This window comes from Galeopterus variegatus, unplaced genomic scaffold (genome assembly GCF_000696425.1).
Source record: "Galeopterus variegatus unplaced genomic scaffold, G_variegatus-3.0.2 Scaffold143, whole genome shotgun sequence".
Lineage (NCBI taxonomy): Eukaryota > Metazoa > Chordata > Mammalia > Dermoptera > Cynocephalidae > Galeopterus > Galeopterus variegatus.
Window position 1 is genome coordinate 124,258 of NW_007726254.1, and position 16,762 is coordinate 141,019.

At 52.4% G+C, this 16,762-nt stretch overlaps 1 protein-coding gene across 1 annotated transcript in view; it reads right to left on the minus strand.

Moving 5' to 3' along the window:
• Positions 1-2,433: 2,433 nt before the first annotated feature.
• DNAI1 (dynein, axonemal, intermediate chain 1) overlaps positions 2,434-16,762 on the minus strand; it is a gene marked incomplete at its 3' end in the record, with an annotated part of 59,153 nt that continues 44,824 nt past the window's right edge. The window contains exons 13-17 of the mRNA XM_008591045.1: positions 9,693-9,940; positions 4,747-4,836; positions 4,532-4,619; positions 3,821-3,900; positions 2,434-2,562 (exon numbers count right to left, since the gene is read on the minus strand). Of these exons, the coding sequence (XP_008589267.1) occupies positions 2,434-2,562; positions 3,821-3,900; positions 4,532-4,619; positions 4,747-4,836; positions 9,693-9,940 (635 nt within the window). The remainder of the gene's footprint in view (positions 2,563-3,820; positions 3,901-4,531; positions 4,620-4,746; positions 4,837-9,692; positions 9,941-16,762) is intronic.

Consider the following 16,762-nt stretch of genomic DNA (forward strand, 5'->3'; position numbering starts at 1 on the left):
CAAAGTTATTCTTCCTGCCCAGATCTCTCCCTTCCAAACTTCACACTTGTATGTCAGCTGCCCATCAGACATTTCTGTTGTGGTATCTGAGACATCTTAAACATGATATTGTAGAACTGAGGTGATCTGCAGCCTCCGCCAGACTGCTCCACCGTCGCCAGCCCAGCTGATGGCAAGGCTATCCTTCCTCTTGTTGAGGCCCCAAATGCTGGGACCACATTCTCTTCTTCTCGGTCTTGGTCTCTGTCTCTGTCTCTATCTCACATACATACCCCAAGTGTAGCTTATTAGGAAATTCTGTCTGCCCTCCCTTCGTAAACCACCAGCACCTGCTCCTTGCTCACCACCTTCCTGGGAGCCCATCAGCTCTTTCCTGGATTATGCCAAGAGTTCTCGGTCTCTCTGCCTCCGTCCTTGCTTCCCTACAGTCTGTCGTCAACCCAGAGCAACGGTGAGCTCTTAAAAATGTAAGTTGGATTGATTATGTCACTCTTCCACTCAAGAGTCACAAATGGGCCCCCATTTCACTTGGAGCCAAAGCCCTCACAATGGCCTCCGGGTCCTGCAGACTCTGCCCCGTTCTCCCAACCACTATCCCCTCCCACCCTGCACCAGCCGCACTGGGCCACTTACTGCTCCTAAACACACAGGACAACTCTCGCCTCAGGGCCTCTTGCTCTGACTGTTTCTTCTTCCACTTCCTCCTGTATCAGTTCTGCTGACTCCCTCATCTCCTTCAAGTCTGTGCTTGAATGTCAGCTTTTCAGTGACATCCCCCAGGATCACCTTACTTCCCCTGCTTGCTGATTTCCTGATCTCACTTAACATTGCTCTTTTTATTTTTCCGTAGCAATTACCCACCTTTACCAAATACTGTTTCCTCCTGCTAAACTCTAACTTCCTGACAATGGGGATTCGTGTCTGTTTTGTGGACTGGTAGAGCCCAGGTGTCTGGACCAGGGTCTAGTTACTAGACCCAGTACGTGGTAGGTGCTAAATACGTACTTGTTGAATGAATGAATGGGCCCTGACTCAGTCTGCTGGAGCCCTTCTCTGCACTACTAAAGGGATATATCTCCTTTCTTCTTGAGAGGGGATGATGAGTTCCTTGGAAATCATAGGCAAGGTCTTTTAGTTTTATTTTGTTTTTCCATATGTGGTGGGGCTGGGCCATCTTTTTGAAGGCACATGGAGAGGTCGGTACCATGGCACTGCAGTCTTAGTCGCTGCCTGAGGGACCTCTACAGTGACTGGGGAGCTAGATGCCTGCACCTTGGTGGCCTGCAGTTTGCTGACATTGATGCGACTTCCAGCCGGGGTCCTGGCAGAAGCCACAGGGACAAAGCACAACTTTGTCAGTGCTTTGGATGATGCACACTTTTGTCCTGCCTTTCCTGGAACTTTCTGTTCAAGAAGAGCAGTTGTGATGGTGGCTTCTGTTGTTATGGTGGCTTCTGTTGTTATGGTGGCTTCTGTTGTGATGGTGGCTTCTGTTGTGATGTTTCTTGCACTGCCTGTGGCTAGCATCCTCCCAGCTGGGCCACAGCCGGGTCCTCCTCGTCCAGGGCCCAGAGTCTGGGCACCACCGCTCTGCTTGGCTTCTCAATGGTGCAACACCAACTTGTTTGCATGCCCAGTGCAGCTGTTACTTTTTGGGAGCCCTGGAGGCAGAGCCGTGTGCTCTGCCATGGTGCTCCACTGTGGTGTTCCAGCGCCCAGCCGGGTCCCCGCACACAGCGGGCTGAACGAATGCTCCTGGCCTTGTGCGTGGTGCTGCCTAGAGCTGAGCCTCATCAGACGCTGAGCATCAGGCTTCCCCTGGTGTGCCACACTCCCGCCTGTGCAAGCCGTCCAGGAGGCGCATGCATTTCTGCTGTGCCCCGGCTATTTGCGACAGTTTCACTCTGTTAGAAGTGCCACTTGCTCATCTCTGCTGACCAGTCTGTGTCCTTAATGTTGATCCACTCTGCAGTTTGTCTTCAGTCCACTGTTCTTTTGGTATGCTGCTTGTTAATGATCTTCCTTGCATCAAAGTTAACATTTTAAATACCTGCATTTTAAAGCCTTACAAATGCAGAGCTAGAGCTCAGGGGCTGAGTCTTGCATTTTGGATGAGATCTTTGCTTTTTTGTGCATTTGTCTCTGCACCTGCAAATGGGATAGTCATGGACCCTGCCTCAGTTTTTCTTCCTTATTTGACCTTTCACTTGCTCTTTGCTTGGCTTCTGATAGGCTGCAGTGGTAATATCTTCCTCTTTATTTGAAGTCACACGTATTTGGTTTTCTGTTTTTGATCTTTGGATATGCGACCTCCTGCCACACCACGTGCCCAGCCTCTGTCCTTTCTCCCTGCTCTGCAGGACTGGATATTCTTCACTATTCATTTTGAGAGTTCCCCAGGGCCTTCATGGACCCCCTTCATCCTCCACTCACTCTTTTTGTCCAGTCAGAGCTGCAGGACATGAAGACCTTGGTGTGGTATGGGTTCCAGGTCACAGCATCCACTGCCATATTGTGGGCATCGTAGGTGTCGAGGAATTGGCTGGAGTAGGATTTAGAGCACTGGGGCGGGTGTGGGGGTGGGGACAGGATCAAGGGTCAGGGGTGAGATCAGCAGCCATCACTTCCCTGAGGGCTCTGGGGGATCAGAACCTCAGACTCCTCTTCTGTCCTTACCCCACATCATTGTTACAGCTGAGCCAAGCTGCTGGCTGCTCTTCCCACCCTCAACACACCGAGAGAGAAGAGAGGCTTAAGGGACTGGGTGTTCAGAAGGGCAGCGGGCCTTCCTGGAGGGTGAGGGAAAGTGCCATAGTCTGCCAGCAGCCCAGACATTATCCTTGCAATAGTGATAAACATCCCACCTTCTCCAGGTAAGAGCAGGTGCAGCGCCAGGAACAGACTGGGACCTCCAGATTTCCCATTCAGTTTCTTGTCCTGACTAGCATGCCCCTCTCTCCTTCCCTGCAGGAGACAATGTGACTGCCTCATGTCTCCTTCCCTCTGGCCTCTCCTGGGCTGCCGTCAGCAGGTGTGGAGAGGGGTGGGGACCTCTTTTGCATTCAGACCAGCTCTGACTGGGCCTCAGAAGCTCCCGGGAGGCTGCCGGTAATTAACATGTTGAGTTTCTGAGCCTGAGAAAAGCTGTGGCAGAGCTATTTCTGGATGGATGGAGGTTCAGAAGGATGTTCACCTACTAACACTGAGACCTTGCAGAAACTGGCCATGAAGTACACTTAGTATTCAGCAAGAAATCTGCTTATTATCTGGCCTTCAAAGCTCAGCTCAAGTTCAAATCTCCTCCAGGAAGTCTTCACAGAATTTTTCCAGCTCCTCTACTCCACTCCCACCTCTACCTCCGCTCCCGGGAAGGGAGGGAGGGAGGGACCAGAGGGAAAGATGCTGGGATCTGCTTATTATCTGGCCTTCAAAGCTCAGCTCAAGTTCAAATCTCCTCCAGGAAGTCTTCCCAGAATTTTTCCAGCTCCTCTACTCCACCCCCACCTCTACCTCCGCTCCCGGGAAGGGAGGGAGGGAGGGACCAGAGGGAAAGATGCTGGGCTAGGCTAAAATCACCCTCTAGATTCTCCATCCCCTTTCCTGTATTGACCCATCTCCCTGTCTCCCCCATTCCCTCCCCCAACCCCAGCCACTTCCAGCCACCCTAGCAGGTCAAGAAATGCATTCTCTTCCTCCAAGAAGCTTTCCAGATCTGATGAGCACTAAGATCTGTCAGAATAGGATCTGCCGAGAACTATAAGCTCCCCAGGTGCTCTAAGTGGCCCTGTAAGGAGGTGGCACAGGGGCAGCACTGCCTCACCTTGTAGATTTTTCCCTCCTCTGTGCCCACTAGGAACATGTAATCAATCTCTTTGTGGAAGTCAAAGGCGGTGCCACAGCCTTGGGAGAAGAGGGAGAAGCCTTAGCTCAGTTCTGAGAGGGAGGCTCCCAGCACCGCCCCCACTCAGCAAGGGGCTCAGCCAGGCACTCTCAGTACAGGACTTGGCACAGGACAGACTAAACCTGGGCCCCTGTAAGGGCTGGGACCAGGCCAAACAAACGGAAACTGGCCCTCTGGCCTAGGCAGTTACAACTTTGCAAATGACCAGGGGTTCTGCAGACAGGAGCGGGGCCTGGGTAAACAAGACAGGGATTGAGTTAAACAGGGTCAGGGTCAGGGTAAACAAGGACAGGGTCTGCAAACAGGGACATGGTCTATGCAAACAGGGATATGGTCTGCATAAACAGGGTTGGAATTGAGTAAACAGGGACAGGATTTGGGTAAACAGGGCCTGATCTGCATAAACAGGGCTGGATCTGCATAATAGCACCTGATCTGCATAAACAGGAACAGGGTCTGCAAACAGGGCCGGGACTTGCATAAATAGAGAGGGTCTGCAGACAGGGCCAGGCTCTCCCATTACCTCCTGCCTGGGAGAGTGCTCAGTTAGGGGGAGGGCCACAGTCACTGACCCTCAGGGGGCCTGAATGACCTGGCCAGGCCTGGAGGTGAGTGGGCTGGGGCTCCTACCCACTGTGTACAGCTGCAGCCCCTCAGGAACTTCCGTGGTGCTGCCTTCCACTTTCAGCTTGATGACATCTGTGTGAACCAGCTCGCTCTGCAGTCACAGAGAGATGGGGGTGGGCACATGGGTTGGGCTGGATCAGCAGGGCTGCAGGGCTTGGGGGAGCCTTTGCCACTCCACTCCCCTCATCCCTGTGTGACCCTCTCTGGGAAACAGTCACCTTCACAAGCGTCCAAGACACAATCCTGCCGTCAGATGACACAGAGAAGAAGTTAAGGTTGTTGTCCATGTCATCCTTCTGCCACTTGACCTGAAACATCCCAAATCATGAGCTCTGGGACCCTGCTAGGGCTATGAGTCAGGGCTTGTGAGCTGCACCCATTTGAGGATCAGAAGCAAGTTCTGGGAGCCCATTTCCCAGAATCCCACGATTGGTCCTCCCTCCTTTTTTCCACCCATCTCTGTCTCATCCCTCTTTCCCTGACCATCTGGGGGCAACAGTGCCAGTCAGGGCATTGCCCTAATCTACTGGCTTGGCAGTGGAGGTATCCAGTTCCTCCCTGGGTTGGGGTGTAGGAGCTTTGGGTCCAACCTCCTTACATAGACATGGCCTGGAAAGGACAGGGCCCATCAACCAGTTTCATTTGTAAAATAGGAGTCATAATAGCATAGGTTTTCTGTGAGGAATAAATGAGATAATATCTGTGAAGCTCTCAGGTGAGAACATCGCACATATTAAGTGTTCAAAAATTGTCAGCTAATGTTCTCATTGTTACCATCATCCTAGCAATCCGGGAGCCAAGGTTCTGCAGGGGCCTCTTCCTGCTTGCTTGGGGTGTGGGGAGGGGCAGCCTCGTCCCCTGCCCTCCTCTTCCAGGCTTGGCCTTTCTCTAGGAATTGTCTCCTCTGTCCCCACCTTCACTTCACAACTAGCTCCTGCTCCCAGAATCTTGCTCCCAAATCCCAGATTGGAGCTGCATTTCTCCATCTGCAAATTGGGGTTAATTATCCTGCCCCACCCGTCTTCTCTGGGCTGGAAGCAAACATATGGGAAAGTGTTTTGGAGACAAAGCTGTTGTCTTATGAAGATGACATGCTTAAGGCTCAAGATTCTGTTGCCAGATGTGGAGTCCTGGCCAAGCCATGTCCCAGAGAGCTGGGTGGGGCTGGGTGCCCGGAGATTTTCATCCTCCAGCTCCTTCCAGACCGCCCATGCTGAGGCCACTGTCCTGTCCCCTCCCCTGTCACAAGCAGAGGCCCAGTTAGAGAGGCCAAGAACCCAGCACCATTGCCTGTAACCACAGCTGTCACCATGGCTGTTGCAGGGTGGAAGGTGGGGGAAAGGGGTTGCCTCTCCCCCACCACCCCCCAGGCCTGGTGGATCAGAGCTGCAGGAGGGTCGCTGAGTCCTGCCTGCGCCTGTCTGGGCAGCTGCTCTTTCTCCACTTTCACTGGGGGCTTAGAATACCACCACAGCACCACAGAGCCTGTAAGCCCAAGTCAGCCCTGATATTGAGACCACTTCCCCTTCTGTGTAAAGGTGGTCCCTTTAGAGGGGGAAAGGGGCAGGGGTTGTCAAAGGCCAGGCTATAAGAGGCGCTAGGGAGCTGCAAAGGGAAGTGTTTAATGAGCAGACGCCAGCATGCATGGAAATTGTATTTCACACCCCACTTAGCAGCCTGATGCCCGACAGAGGTTGGTGTGTGTGTATTTGCAAGTGACTATGTATGTGTGTAAGTGTGTGTAAGTCACACAACATCTCCTGGGGTGGAGGTGGGAGGGTAGGAATAAAGCAGGAGAGGGAAAGTGGTAAGTGGGTTTAAGAGAATGAATGCCCAGGAACCAGGTGGCAGAGAGGAAATGGCGCCCGCTTAACTGGTCCCTTCTCTTCCACCTTATCTGACTAGAGCCAGCCAACTTGACCCCAGTCTCTACTTATTTACCCTTCCTGCTCCCTTCTCCAGAATTGCACAGTGTATGTACGTGTGTGTGTGTGCATGTGCGCGCAAACACACACACACACACACACACACACACACACACATACACATACACGTGTGTTGCTGGTTGAGTCTTCACAGTAAAGTCTGAACAGGGCTGGGCTACCCAGGCAGGCTCCCTGGGGAAGTAACCTGTGCCATGGGACAGGAGCCCAGTCTTATTAGAACAGACAGTTCTCTCCCTGGCTCTAAAACCTTCCCTGGCTCCCCATTGCCAACAGAACAAACTTTTGCCCCAGCCTGGCATTTGAACCAAAACAACCTCTTTGGCTTCCCCCAAATGCCTCTAACACAGTCTGTTTAAGAAGGACCCGGACTCTGATGTCTCTCACATCTCATTCACCAGCACGGTTCTCCCTCAAGGTTCAGTCTCATACAGCCAACTGCCTGTGGGACGCCTCCTTCTGGGTGTCCCTCAGGCTTCTTGCATTAACTTCTGGCCAAACCTGTTCCCGTTCTGCCATTTCCCACTGCTGCGGATGACCTACCAGGCACCCCAAACCTAGGCAGCGTCGATTCTCCCATTTGCCCATATCCAGTCAGTCCTTTCCTTCTATTCACTCTACTGCCTCTCAACCCTGTCTTCTGGTTTCTATCTCCACTGCCCCTGCCCCATATCAGCTTTCGTGGGTCCCCATGCTGCAGCCAGAGGACCTTTCCAACACACACACAAACACACACACGACTGTTTTTCCTGTGCCCCAAACCCTCCGATGGTTGGTCAGCGATTTTCAAACTATGCTCAGGGGAATCTTAGGAGCCTTGTGAAGGTACCTCAGGGGTCACACACGACTGTTTTTCCTGTGCCCCAAACCCTCCGATGGTTGGTCAGCGATTTTCAAACTGCTCAGGGGAATCTTAGGAGCCTTGTGAAGGTACCTCAGGGGGCAGGGGAATGATAATAAGGGGCCCTTAAGCAAGCAGGGCCCTGATCCTACCAGAGCAGCTCCACTCTCACCTTTTTAATATATAGGGCTTCTGTATTAACACTTCATCTGAAACCACTGGCCTACAATGTCCAAGCTTCTTAACCGGATGGACAGGCACACTCACGATTGGTGCCTGTCTTTTTCTCAGGTCCTGTTCCTCTCTTCCTGTCTCTCACCCATTGCTCCAAATGTGTTTTTCCCCAACAAGCCACTCTGCCTGATGCTTCATTATTGTGCACGTGAGCTCCTTCGTACCCTTCTTCATCTAGCTAACACTTCCTCATCCCTCACAATTCAGCTCAGACATTGCTTCCTCTAGAAAGACCTGCCTGGCCCTCCTGCCTCTTGTCCCCACCCAGGACAATGTGGATGCCCCTCCGTGCACACTTCTACTTCAGCACTTAGCATACTGCCCTGTGGTTGTGGTTATCTACCCACTAGGAACTCCAGAGGTCAGGCCCTTAAGCATCCTCAGCAACCAAAGGAGCAAACAGGAAGGAGTTACTGAATGGATAAATGAGTGAATTAACGAATGAGGAAGGGAGGGAGGAAATGAGAGGGGAAAAAGGGGAATAGGAAGTGAGTAAACAATGAAAGACAGGTAGGTCCCTCCCAGGTCATATGCCATGATTCCAGCCAAGAGCCCTGAGTCTTCCATTTTGCCAAGGCAAATTTTTGCAAAGGCCCTATTTTCCTGGCAGGATGGTGGCAGAACAGAAGGCCACCCTGTCCAGGTAAGTTCCAGTCTTCCTGGGACCTGCCCAGTGAAAGGGATAATGTATCTTCTCCATGCTCCACCCCCCCAACCTGCTATTTGATTTAGAGAACATAGCAGAGTAGGGTAGGTGGTTGGCCTGGGCCTCTACCCTCTCCTGGGCTTGAGGAGGGTGGTCAGGCCAACCAGGGATGCTCTGAGCGTGGCCCTGGTAACCTGAGCTGGGAGAGCAGGGCCAGAGCTGGCACTGGTTTGATATGATCAAGGCAGGTCTTTTCTCCCCTCCCTGGTCTTCAAAGTCTCTGCAGACACCCTCCCCATGCCTGGAGACCTCCATGTGCCTGGAGGTGATGAACTGGGAGGTGACTTTTTGGTGGAGAGAACTCCTCAGGCTGCAACCTCTGGTCCCTGCTTTGGTGGAGAGTAGGAGGGAGGCTGTGTAGCAGGAGGGGCTGCCTCCCTCCCACCCTCTGCCCCGGGCTATGGGTAAAGGATGAAGCTGAGAGGGTGCCATGTCTCCTATGCCTGGGCAGTCCTCCCTCTGCTCAGGCCTTTCTGGGAGCTGAGATTCAGTGCTTTGGGGTCCATATGTCTCAAGGAGGTCAGAGCCAGAAGAGGCAGGGGGTGCAGAGCCTGCCTGCAGATTCTGTCCAGGCAGGAGGACAGAGAAAGATGAGGAGACAGACTCCCACTGCTGCCTGATGAGCCCAGAGACCTTGGGCAACTCGAGGCAGGAATCCATCCTTAGATTCTCCTAGACCCGCCCATGGGGGGAGGGTGCACAGCCTCAGAAGGAAGGGAACCTTTGGGACTCAGTGAGGAAGGTCCTGCAAAGCCAGAGCTAGGAGACCCTCTCAGAGTGAAACTGTAAAGTCTACTCCTAGTGGAATAAGATAGGAGACACACAGGGTGGAATCCAGCCCCAATGTCCAGGTAATGATCTCAGGCTCATCTGGGACTTTGGCAGAAGCCCCGCCCACCACTCTGTCGGTCAGGAGAAGAGGGGGTGCTAGAGAGGCTCAGGGGCAGACCTCTCCTGTTGGCCCTTACAGCCCCTCCCAGAGGGCAGGCAGCCAGCAGCACCCACGCCTGTCTGGAAATTTCCCCAAATCTAGCCCAGATGGCAGAGGAGAGACCTGTGGCGAGTTGAGGAAGCCTGTGGGCAAGGATCTGGAGTCCATAACATACCCAGCTGGAGCCTGTCAGGGCCTGGAGCTTCCAGCCATGGCCTCTAAGTAACTGATCGCCACACCTAAGAGATCCTTGGCAGACAGAAGGGGCCTCCTAATGGGAGTTCTGGAACAGCAGACCCCAACTCTCACTGGAGACCTTCTGTCCTCTCGATTCCCACCTCTGCCCTTCTCTGCCCCTTCTCACACCCAGCTCCTTGGTCTCTAAGCTGGTACCTACCACCTCCATCCCCTTGCCTGTGGCCCTCTCCTCCCATAGTTGCTCCTCCAATGGCTCCCAGGCCCACATGCTACTCCTGTCCCCACTGCCCCCATCCTGGTTCGAGGCTGACCTGCCAGACAGGATCCGTGTGCTTGCCAGACTTGGCTGAGCTGCGGAAGGAGGGCTGGGAATGGGGCTTCTTGAGGTTGTAAATGGCCACATTGCCATCGTAGTGGCCCACCACCACCAGGTAGGGGTGGTCCACATGCATGTCGAGACACATGATGCCACTGTCACTGCTGAAGACGTATTCGGGGAAGCTGGGGTTCTTCATGCTGTAGAGCAGCAGCATGCCCCGGCTCTGCTTCATGAAGTCATCTGTGCAGGAAGATGGGTGGCTGCAGTTGGAGGCGCCAATCGCCCTGCCGGGGAAGCCCCTCTTGCCCCTACCCCACCAGGTAGGCATGCCCTGCCCTGCTTTGCTTCTGTCAGAGGGTGGGACACCCCTCTGGGCTTCATCTGCTACATCTGTGAAACGGAATTGTGAGGTCTGGCCTACCCCTTCCCAGGGTTCATGGAAAGATCCAACAATCAGTAAAGGTGACTGGGCTTATCTGAGGGATAGACAGTTATTCTCCTTATTCTTCTGGGGGCACAGAAAAGGGGGACACAAGCTCAAAGAGTTACTAACTGAAGAATGGGTATGGGCTTGGGAAGGAGCAGGACCCTCAGAGGGAGTTCAGATGCCCAGCCCTGGGGCCGGCTGCTGTCCTGCAGATGCCTGGATAATGCACATGTACTCCCTACCGCCCAGCCAAAGACAGGGGTTAAGCTTGAACTAACATGGAATTGTCTACAGTGAGTCCCAAACTAGCCACCTATGAGCATCTCCCCGTACCCTCTGGCCCCACAGGCCTGAGCCCAAGCTCTAGGTATGCTCCCCAAATCCAGAAGTCCCAGGCCAGCCAGTCAGGCTTCCACAGGCCCACTCAGCCTGGGCACAGCTTTTGGTGGTTGGAATTGTCTACAGTGAGTCCCAAACTAGCCACCTATGAGCATCTCCCCGTACCCTCTGGCTCCACAGGCCTGAGCCCAAGCTCTAGGTATGCTCCCTAAATCCAGAAGTCCCAGGCCAGCCAGTCAGGCTTCCACAGGCCCACTCAGCCTGGGCACAGCTTTTGGTGACCAACAATGGGCCACTCAGCTGCGGTCCTCTTCCCTGCCCGCCTGATGCCAAGGGCATGCCTCCCACTTTTTCTTTCATTTTCTGCACACTTGACATCCATCCCGATCTGTAATCATTGAACAGAACACAGCCCCAGCCCTTGAGTCCAGCTCTCCTGCCTCCACCAGCCCAATCTTTCCAGCCTATTCTCCAAGCTCAGAGGAGCTAGTGCTGAAGAGGTAGAAGGCTAGTGCAGCATCTCGGGGGTCCTATGCTAAGGCAGTCTTTCGGCCACTATAAGGGTCCTCCCCACCATCCCTGCTCAAGAGCTACCTTCTGTGTCCCTGGCAGGGCCTGGGACCTCCTAAGAAAGTGGCCAGTCCTGAGGTGTGGAGCCCATGAGTGGGAGGGAAAGGGGAGCAGCTCCAACTTGACTAGTTCTGCTGAGTCATTCTCTCTGTCTTATTCCTAAGGCCGCCCCTTACTCAAAAGAGTAAGTGACTGGGCTGAACTCAGGGACAATCTGGCCCCACTTCCTGGGCTCATGGCATGAGTTCAGCTACTACCAGGTCCCAGGTATCCCCACCCTGGGCACTCTGCAAACACCAATCTGTGCTCTGACTGGGGGCAGGGAGCCACCAGGAACCAGGCTGGCTTTAGAAGGGTACAGTTGAAAGCTGAGGCAAGCTGGCATGCCCATCTATTGGAAGCCCACCTTCCCTTGCTGGGGATGGTCCTCACCAGCTCTGAGACTCTTGTTGGGAACCCCTCCAGGTTCTAGACTAGAATACGTGGAAGGAACAGGGCAGTCAAGCTTGATAATAAGGGAATGACTGTGCAGAGAGAAGCATAAATTTCCTGAGAAAGGGACACAGAGAACAACCAATCAGACCTTAGATTCTGCCTAGTTCCCAGGCCATATGCATCTTGACAATAAGCCCGACTTTCTTTTTTTCTTTCTTTGCTTCTTTCTTTTTCTTTTTGTGCTGGCCAGTAAGGGGAACTGAACCCTTGACCTTGGTAGTATCAACACCACATTCTAATCAATTGACCTAACTGGTCAGCCCAAGCCCCACTTTCTTAATGTGGCTTTGGTGGTCTCTGTTACGTGCAACCGAGTCCTCCTTGACATAGAGATCACAGTTCCTAACCACGGCTAGACTATGTGTTTCCTGAATTCTTATTCAGAGCTAATGATGGAGTTTGGATGTGCTGTCCCCTCCAAAACTCATGTGGAAATTTGATCCCCAATGTGGCGGTGTTGGTAATTGATTGAGTCATGGGGGCAGATCCCTCATGAATGGATTAATGCTCTCCCTGGGGGAGGGGGGAGTAATGAGTGAGTTCTCGCCCTATTAGTTCCCGTGAGATCTGGTTGTTTAAAAAGACCCTGGCACCTCCTCTCTCTCTTGCTCCCTCTCGCCATGTGACCAGCTTGTGCCTGCCACTTTCTGCCATGAGTAGAAGCAGGCTGAGGCCCATGCCAGATGAAGCTGTCCCAGAATCGTAAGCCAAATAAAACTGTTCTTTATAAATTACCCAGTCTCAGGTATTTGTGTTATAGCAACATAAATGGACTAATACAGAGCTCTTTCCACCAAACCACACCAGGAAATCAGAGAAAACCCTCTCAAGTCTATCTTATTCCATGAACTCCTCATCCCTGACTCCAGTGGCCCCTATGAGACCTCACTACTCCATTCTCAGAGTCCAAACATCCACAGTTCAAACCTCCAACAGTCCCAGCATGATATCATCATCTCATTTTCCAAAAGTCCTTAAATGACATCACTACTCAGACCACCAATTGTCCCCATGTGATATCATTGCTCAGGCTCCTGGCAGTCCTAGTTACATCATTGCCCAGTCTTAGTATGATATCACCCATCAGGTCACCAGGAGCCTAATGATATCATTGCTCAGCCCTCCAGCATTCCCAGAATGACATCACCAACCAGGTCACCAGAAGTCCCAGTATGACATTAGCACCAAGGTCACCCACAATGCCTCAGTTTCCAATGAGGGCTAGAATCCCATCAGGCTCAAGGATTACAGACCCTTGGGCCCTGGGCCCTGAGGTACTTTGTCCTGGACCCCACAAGCTCCCTGGCTCCTCAAAGCAGGGTTAGAGGGTAATAGTGACACAGATGGGAGCTCCCTAACCCCACCCTCCCTTGTGTAAAGAGGCAGAGACTCAAGTCTGGGACCAGTGGAGAAATTCCAGGGTCCTGTAGGCCACAGGGTTTCAGTAAATATATGTGGCTAGGTAGAAGGGAAGGAGTGATAAAGGGAGGGAGAGAGGGCGGGGGAGAGAGAGAGAGAGAAATAATGAACACCTGTCTGCGACCCTGAGACCGAGGGAGAGAATTTCTGGCTGGGACTTAGTCCCCCTGCTCCACTTGGGGCTTTTGCCCACGTTCCTTCCTTAAGCTGCATTGTATTCTTACCGCATTGTCTAGAGAGAGTCTACTAGCCACTGAGGACCTTCTCCGGGAAGCCTTCCAGACTATTCAGCCACTAGGGGTATCTCTTCTGGGTGCACCCCTTGCCCCTTCAAGGAACTGTAAGCAGTCTTCTCCTCAGTCGGCCATAAAAGATGGAGGGAGTATGGCCTGGTGCAGCCCAGCAGGCTTGCTCTCTCCAGTGGTAGAGTTGCCGCCTGCTAACCCTGCTCTGCTGGATAATCTCTAAGGCTTCCCTGACTCTACCCTTCTATGATCCACATGATTTGGGGGAGGAGAATCAACCCCCTAATAGATAAGAGTATGATCTGGCAGTTCTCAGAAAGCTATGGTCTCAGGCCAGGGGGATAACAGGGATGGGGTGGCTTAATTCCACCACTGACCAAAGCTCTGACTGCCTTCAGCTTCCTCTGCTAGATTTCTGGCAGAACAGTGCCCACAAGGAACATAGACTGATGTCTTCTTGAACCAGCATCCATCAGTTGTGGCCTCAGCCCTATAACTCCACTCCTGCCCAGCAGGTAACACCTCTAGATTGCAGGGCCCACACTGAAGCATTCTGGAGAACCCCAAGCAGAATTCTGGGACAGCAAGGCAGGCAGAGGGCATGTTAGGGCATCAGGCTAAAGTCAAGTCAGTGGTCAGTGGGAAGTAGATGCCAAGCTGCAGAGACAAGGATACCAAGCCAGCCTCGGACAGGAGGCTTCCTCTCTTGCTGTGGCATCCTAAATGAGTCCAGTCCAGGACGAGCTCCAAGGCAGCAGCTGTTTAGTGACACCCTTATTAAGTCATGCAAGAGGCACTTGGAGGGGGTATGTGGTAGACAGAATAATGACCCCCCCACACCCCAAGATGTCCACATCTTAATTCCCAGAACCTGGATCTGTAAACATGTCACTTTGCGTGGCAAAAGGGACTTTGCAGATGCGATTAAGTTAAAGACCTTGAAATGGTGAGTTTATCCTGGATTATCTGTGTGACTCAATGTGATCACAAAAGTTTTTATAAGGGAAAGAGGGAGGCAGGAAAGTCAGAGAAGGAGATATGATGACTGAGGCAGAGGTAAGAATGACGTGATTGCTCGCTGGAAGGGGGCCACAAGCCATGGAATGTGGGCAGCCTCTAGAAACTGGAAAAGGCAAGGAAACAGATATTCCCCTACAGCTCCCAGAAGTAATGCAGCCCTGGTAACACCCAATTTTAGCTCAATGAAACCCATTTTGGGCTTCTGACCTCCAAAACTATAAGATAATACATTTGTATTGTTTTAAGCCATTGTTTGTGGGAACTTGTTATAGCAGCAACAGGAAACTAATACAGTGGGCATTCAGGGAGGTTGACCCCAACTCTACTTTTAGGAACCAGAGAGCAAGCCTCCCATAGATGGCACATTTTTCTAGGATGGTTTGGAAGCAGTTCCTCTAGAAGTTAGGGGGATGGATGCAATGATCCTCAGCTTTTCTGATGACAATAATGAAACCCTCTCTCAGTTTCCAACACCCCAGCCCTGACACCTTGGACTCCAAGATCAGAAATGCCACTTGTGTCAGGGGGATTTTAATAGTCTCCAAAGGCAGGGGATCTGCCTAAGGCTGCCTTAAAAAAGGGCATCAGTAGGGCCGGCCCGGTGGCGCACTGGAGAATGCGCCGCTTGGGAGTGCGGCGGCGCTCCCGCTGAGTGTTCGGATCCCATGTGGAGACCGGTTCCCGCTCACTGGCTGAGCGCGGTGCTGGCGCAACACCGAGGGTTGCAATCCCGTTGCAGGTCAGTAAAAAGGAAAAAAAAAGGGCATCAGTTGCTAGAGGGTCCCAAACCTCAAGCATGGTCCAGAGGCCATGGTGCCAAGCTGCACTCAGCCTCCTGGGCTGCTGGGTTTTCCCAGCACTCTCACTCAATTTGAAGTCATATTTAAACAGTGTGGGAAATAACAGCAAGGCCCTGGAGACAGAATACATCAAGCGGGACATTTAATTTGATTTAGGGAAAATGAGGCAAACATTTGAGAACCTAAATAACTAACCAGTAATTAAACTAACAACCGAATGCCCTTGCACTACAACCCAGCAAGCACAGTGGCCTTTATGAACTGTATTTACAAAGAGACCTGACAACATAATTAGTCCTGTAAATTTTACGCAGCCTGCAGCTGAGAAGTGATGGATTTTGTGTGTGGAGGATGAATGGGGAGAAATGAGGTGGATGAATTTCCATTTTCGGTAAATGAAATTAACAATGCTTAATTAGTGAAGCTGACAAATAAATGATCAGGAAAGATTTAAATCCCTACAAGTTTATCTCTGGCCTGGGCAGGCCAAAATGTGGCAAGACAGAGCAGGAATGGGTTTAGTGCTGGGACTGAGGGCCTGACATTGGTCCCTTTTGAGGGCGCTGCCCCCAGAGGGAGGCTGGTTTGAGGGACTGCTGGCTCCCCTGCTCTTCTGTTACTGGCCTGCTGGGAAGCTTCCTGCCCCATCTCCTGCATTATAACTGCAGGACCACACAGACTATCCAGGATCTGTTCCACCACCCCTGCCTGACGGAACATGAGGAGTCCACATTTCCCTACTGTAAACTGGCTAATGGGATGGAAAGGACCCCTTCAGTAGAGCAGGCTGACATAATTGCATCCCAGCAGGTCCAAGGCCATCTCTTCCTGGACTAAGTCCCTTTGCCCTCCAACACTTCTACACCTGCTTTCATCTGCCGACAGCCTCATTCTCCACTCTGCTGGGAACATGGAGTCTGGCCCTTGGAGGCATCCCAGTGTTTGCCTTTTAAGCAGCCTGACATGCTCAGCACCTGGTTCCCGGTAGTATAGACGGGAGGTTTCTGTGCTGTTGCAGGCAATTGCCTGGATTCCCTTTTCCCCATCTGCCTGCTCCTAGCCTGGCTCCAGCCAACCTTCCCTGCCCCCAAATGGGGGATTGGCCATCCTAGGGTACATGTCTAGCTCTGCCAAGGTTTTATTTGGCTGGGTCACAGAATAAGCATCTGTGAATTCCAGGCAAAATGAGGTTTACTAGGTCTGGATTGAGCTCCCCAGGGTCAAACCCAACAACAAGCCCAAATTCTCACTCCAGTGTCGTCCTCATGAGGCAAGATCTGGTCATGGGAGGCTGGTATCTGGGAGTTTCCAAAGACAGTGTGATGGATGCTGGAGAGACCAGCTGCTCCTCACCTGACCCCGTCCAGCAACTAGGGTGCCCTCTGCCTGCCTCAGCTTTGCCCTCTTTCTTCCATGGGTACTCAAGACATGGGAATCCCAGAGGTGACCTCGGGGTGGATGCAGGGGCCTTTCCAAGTCCCAACCTCCCTCCCCTTCTCTGGAATAGAAGAGAAAAGTACTGAGCTATGCAAAGCTCTGGAGAATAGATGCTCATCTGAAAGCTGGCCAACAACTCCCGTGTCAGTGACAGCAAAAGCAAATTCCACTGCCACTGCCACTGGGCCCTGCTCCCCAAGAGAGATCCCCTCTGTCCTCACAGTTCCCTTTCTCTGCCCAGGCCCCCTGAAGGTATGCAGGAAAGCTGGGGGAAAGAATGACAGACAATCAGCAATGATCATCCTTTATG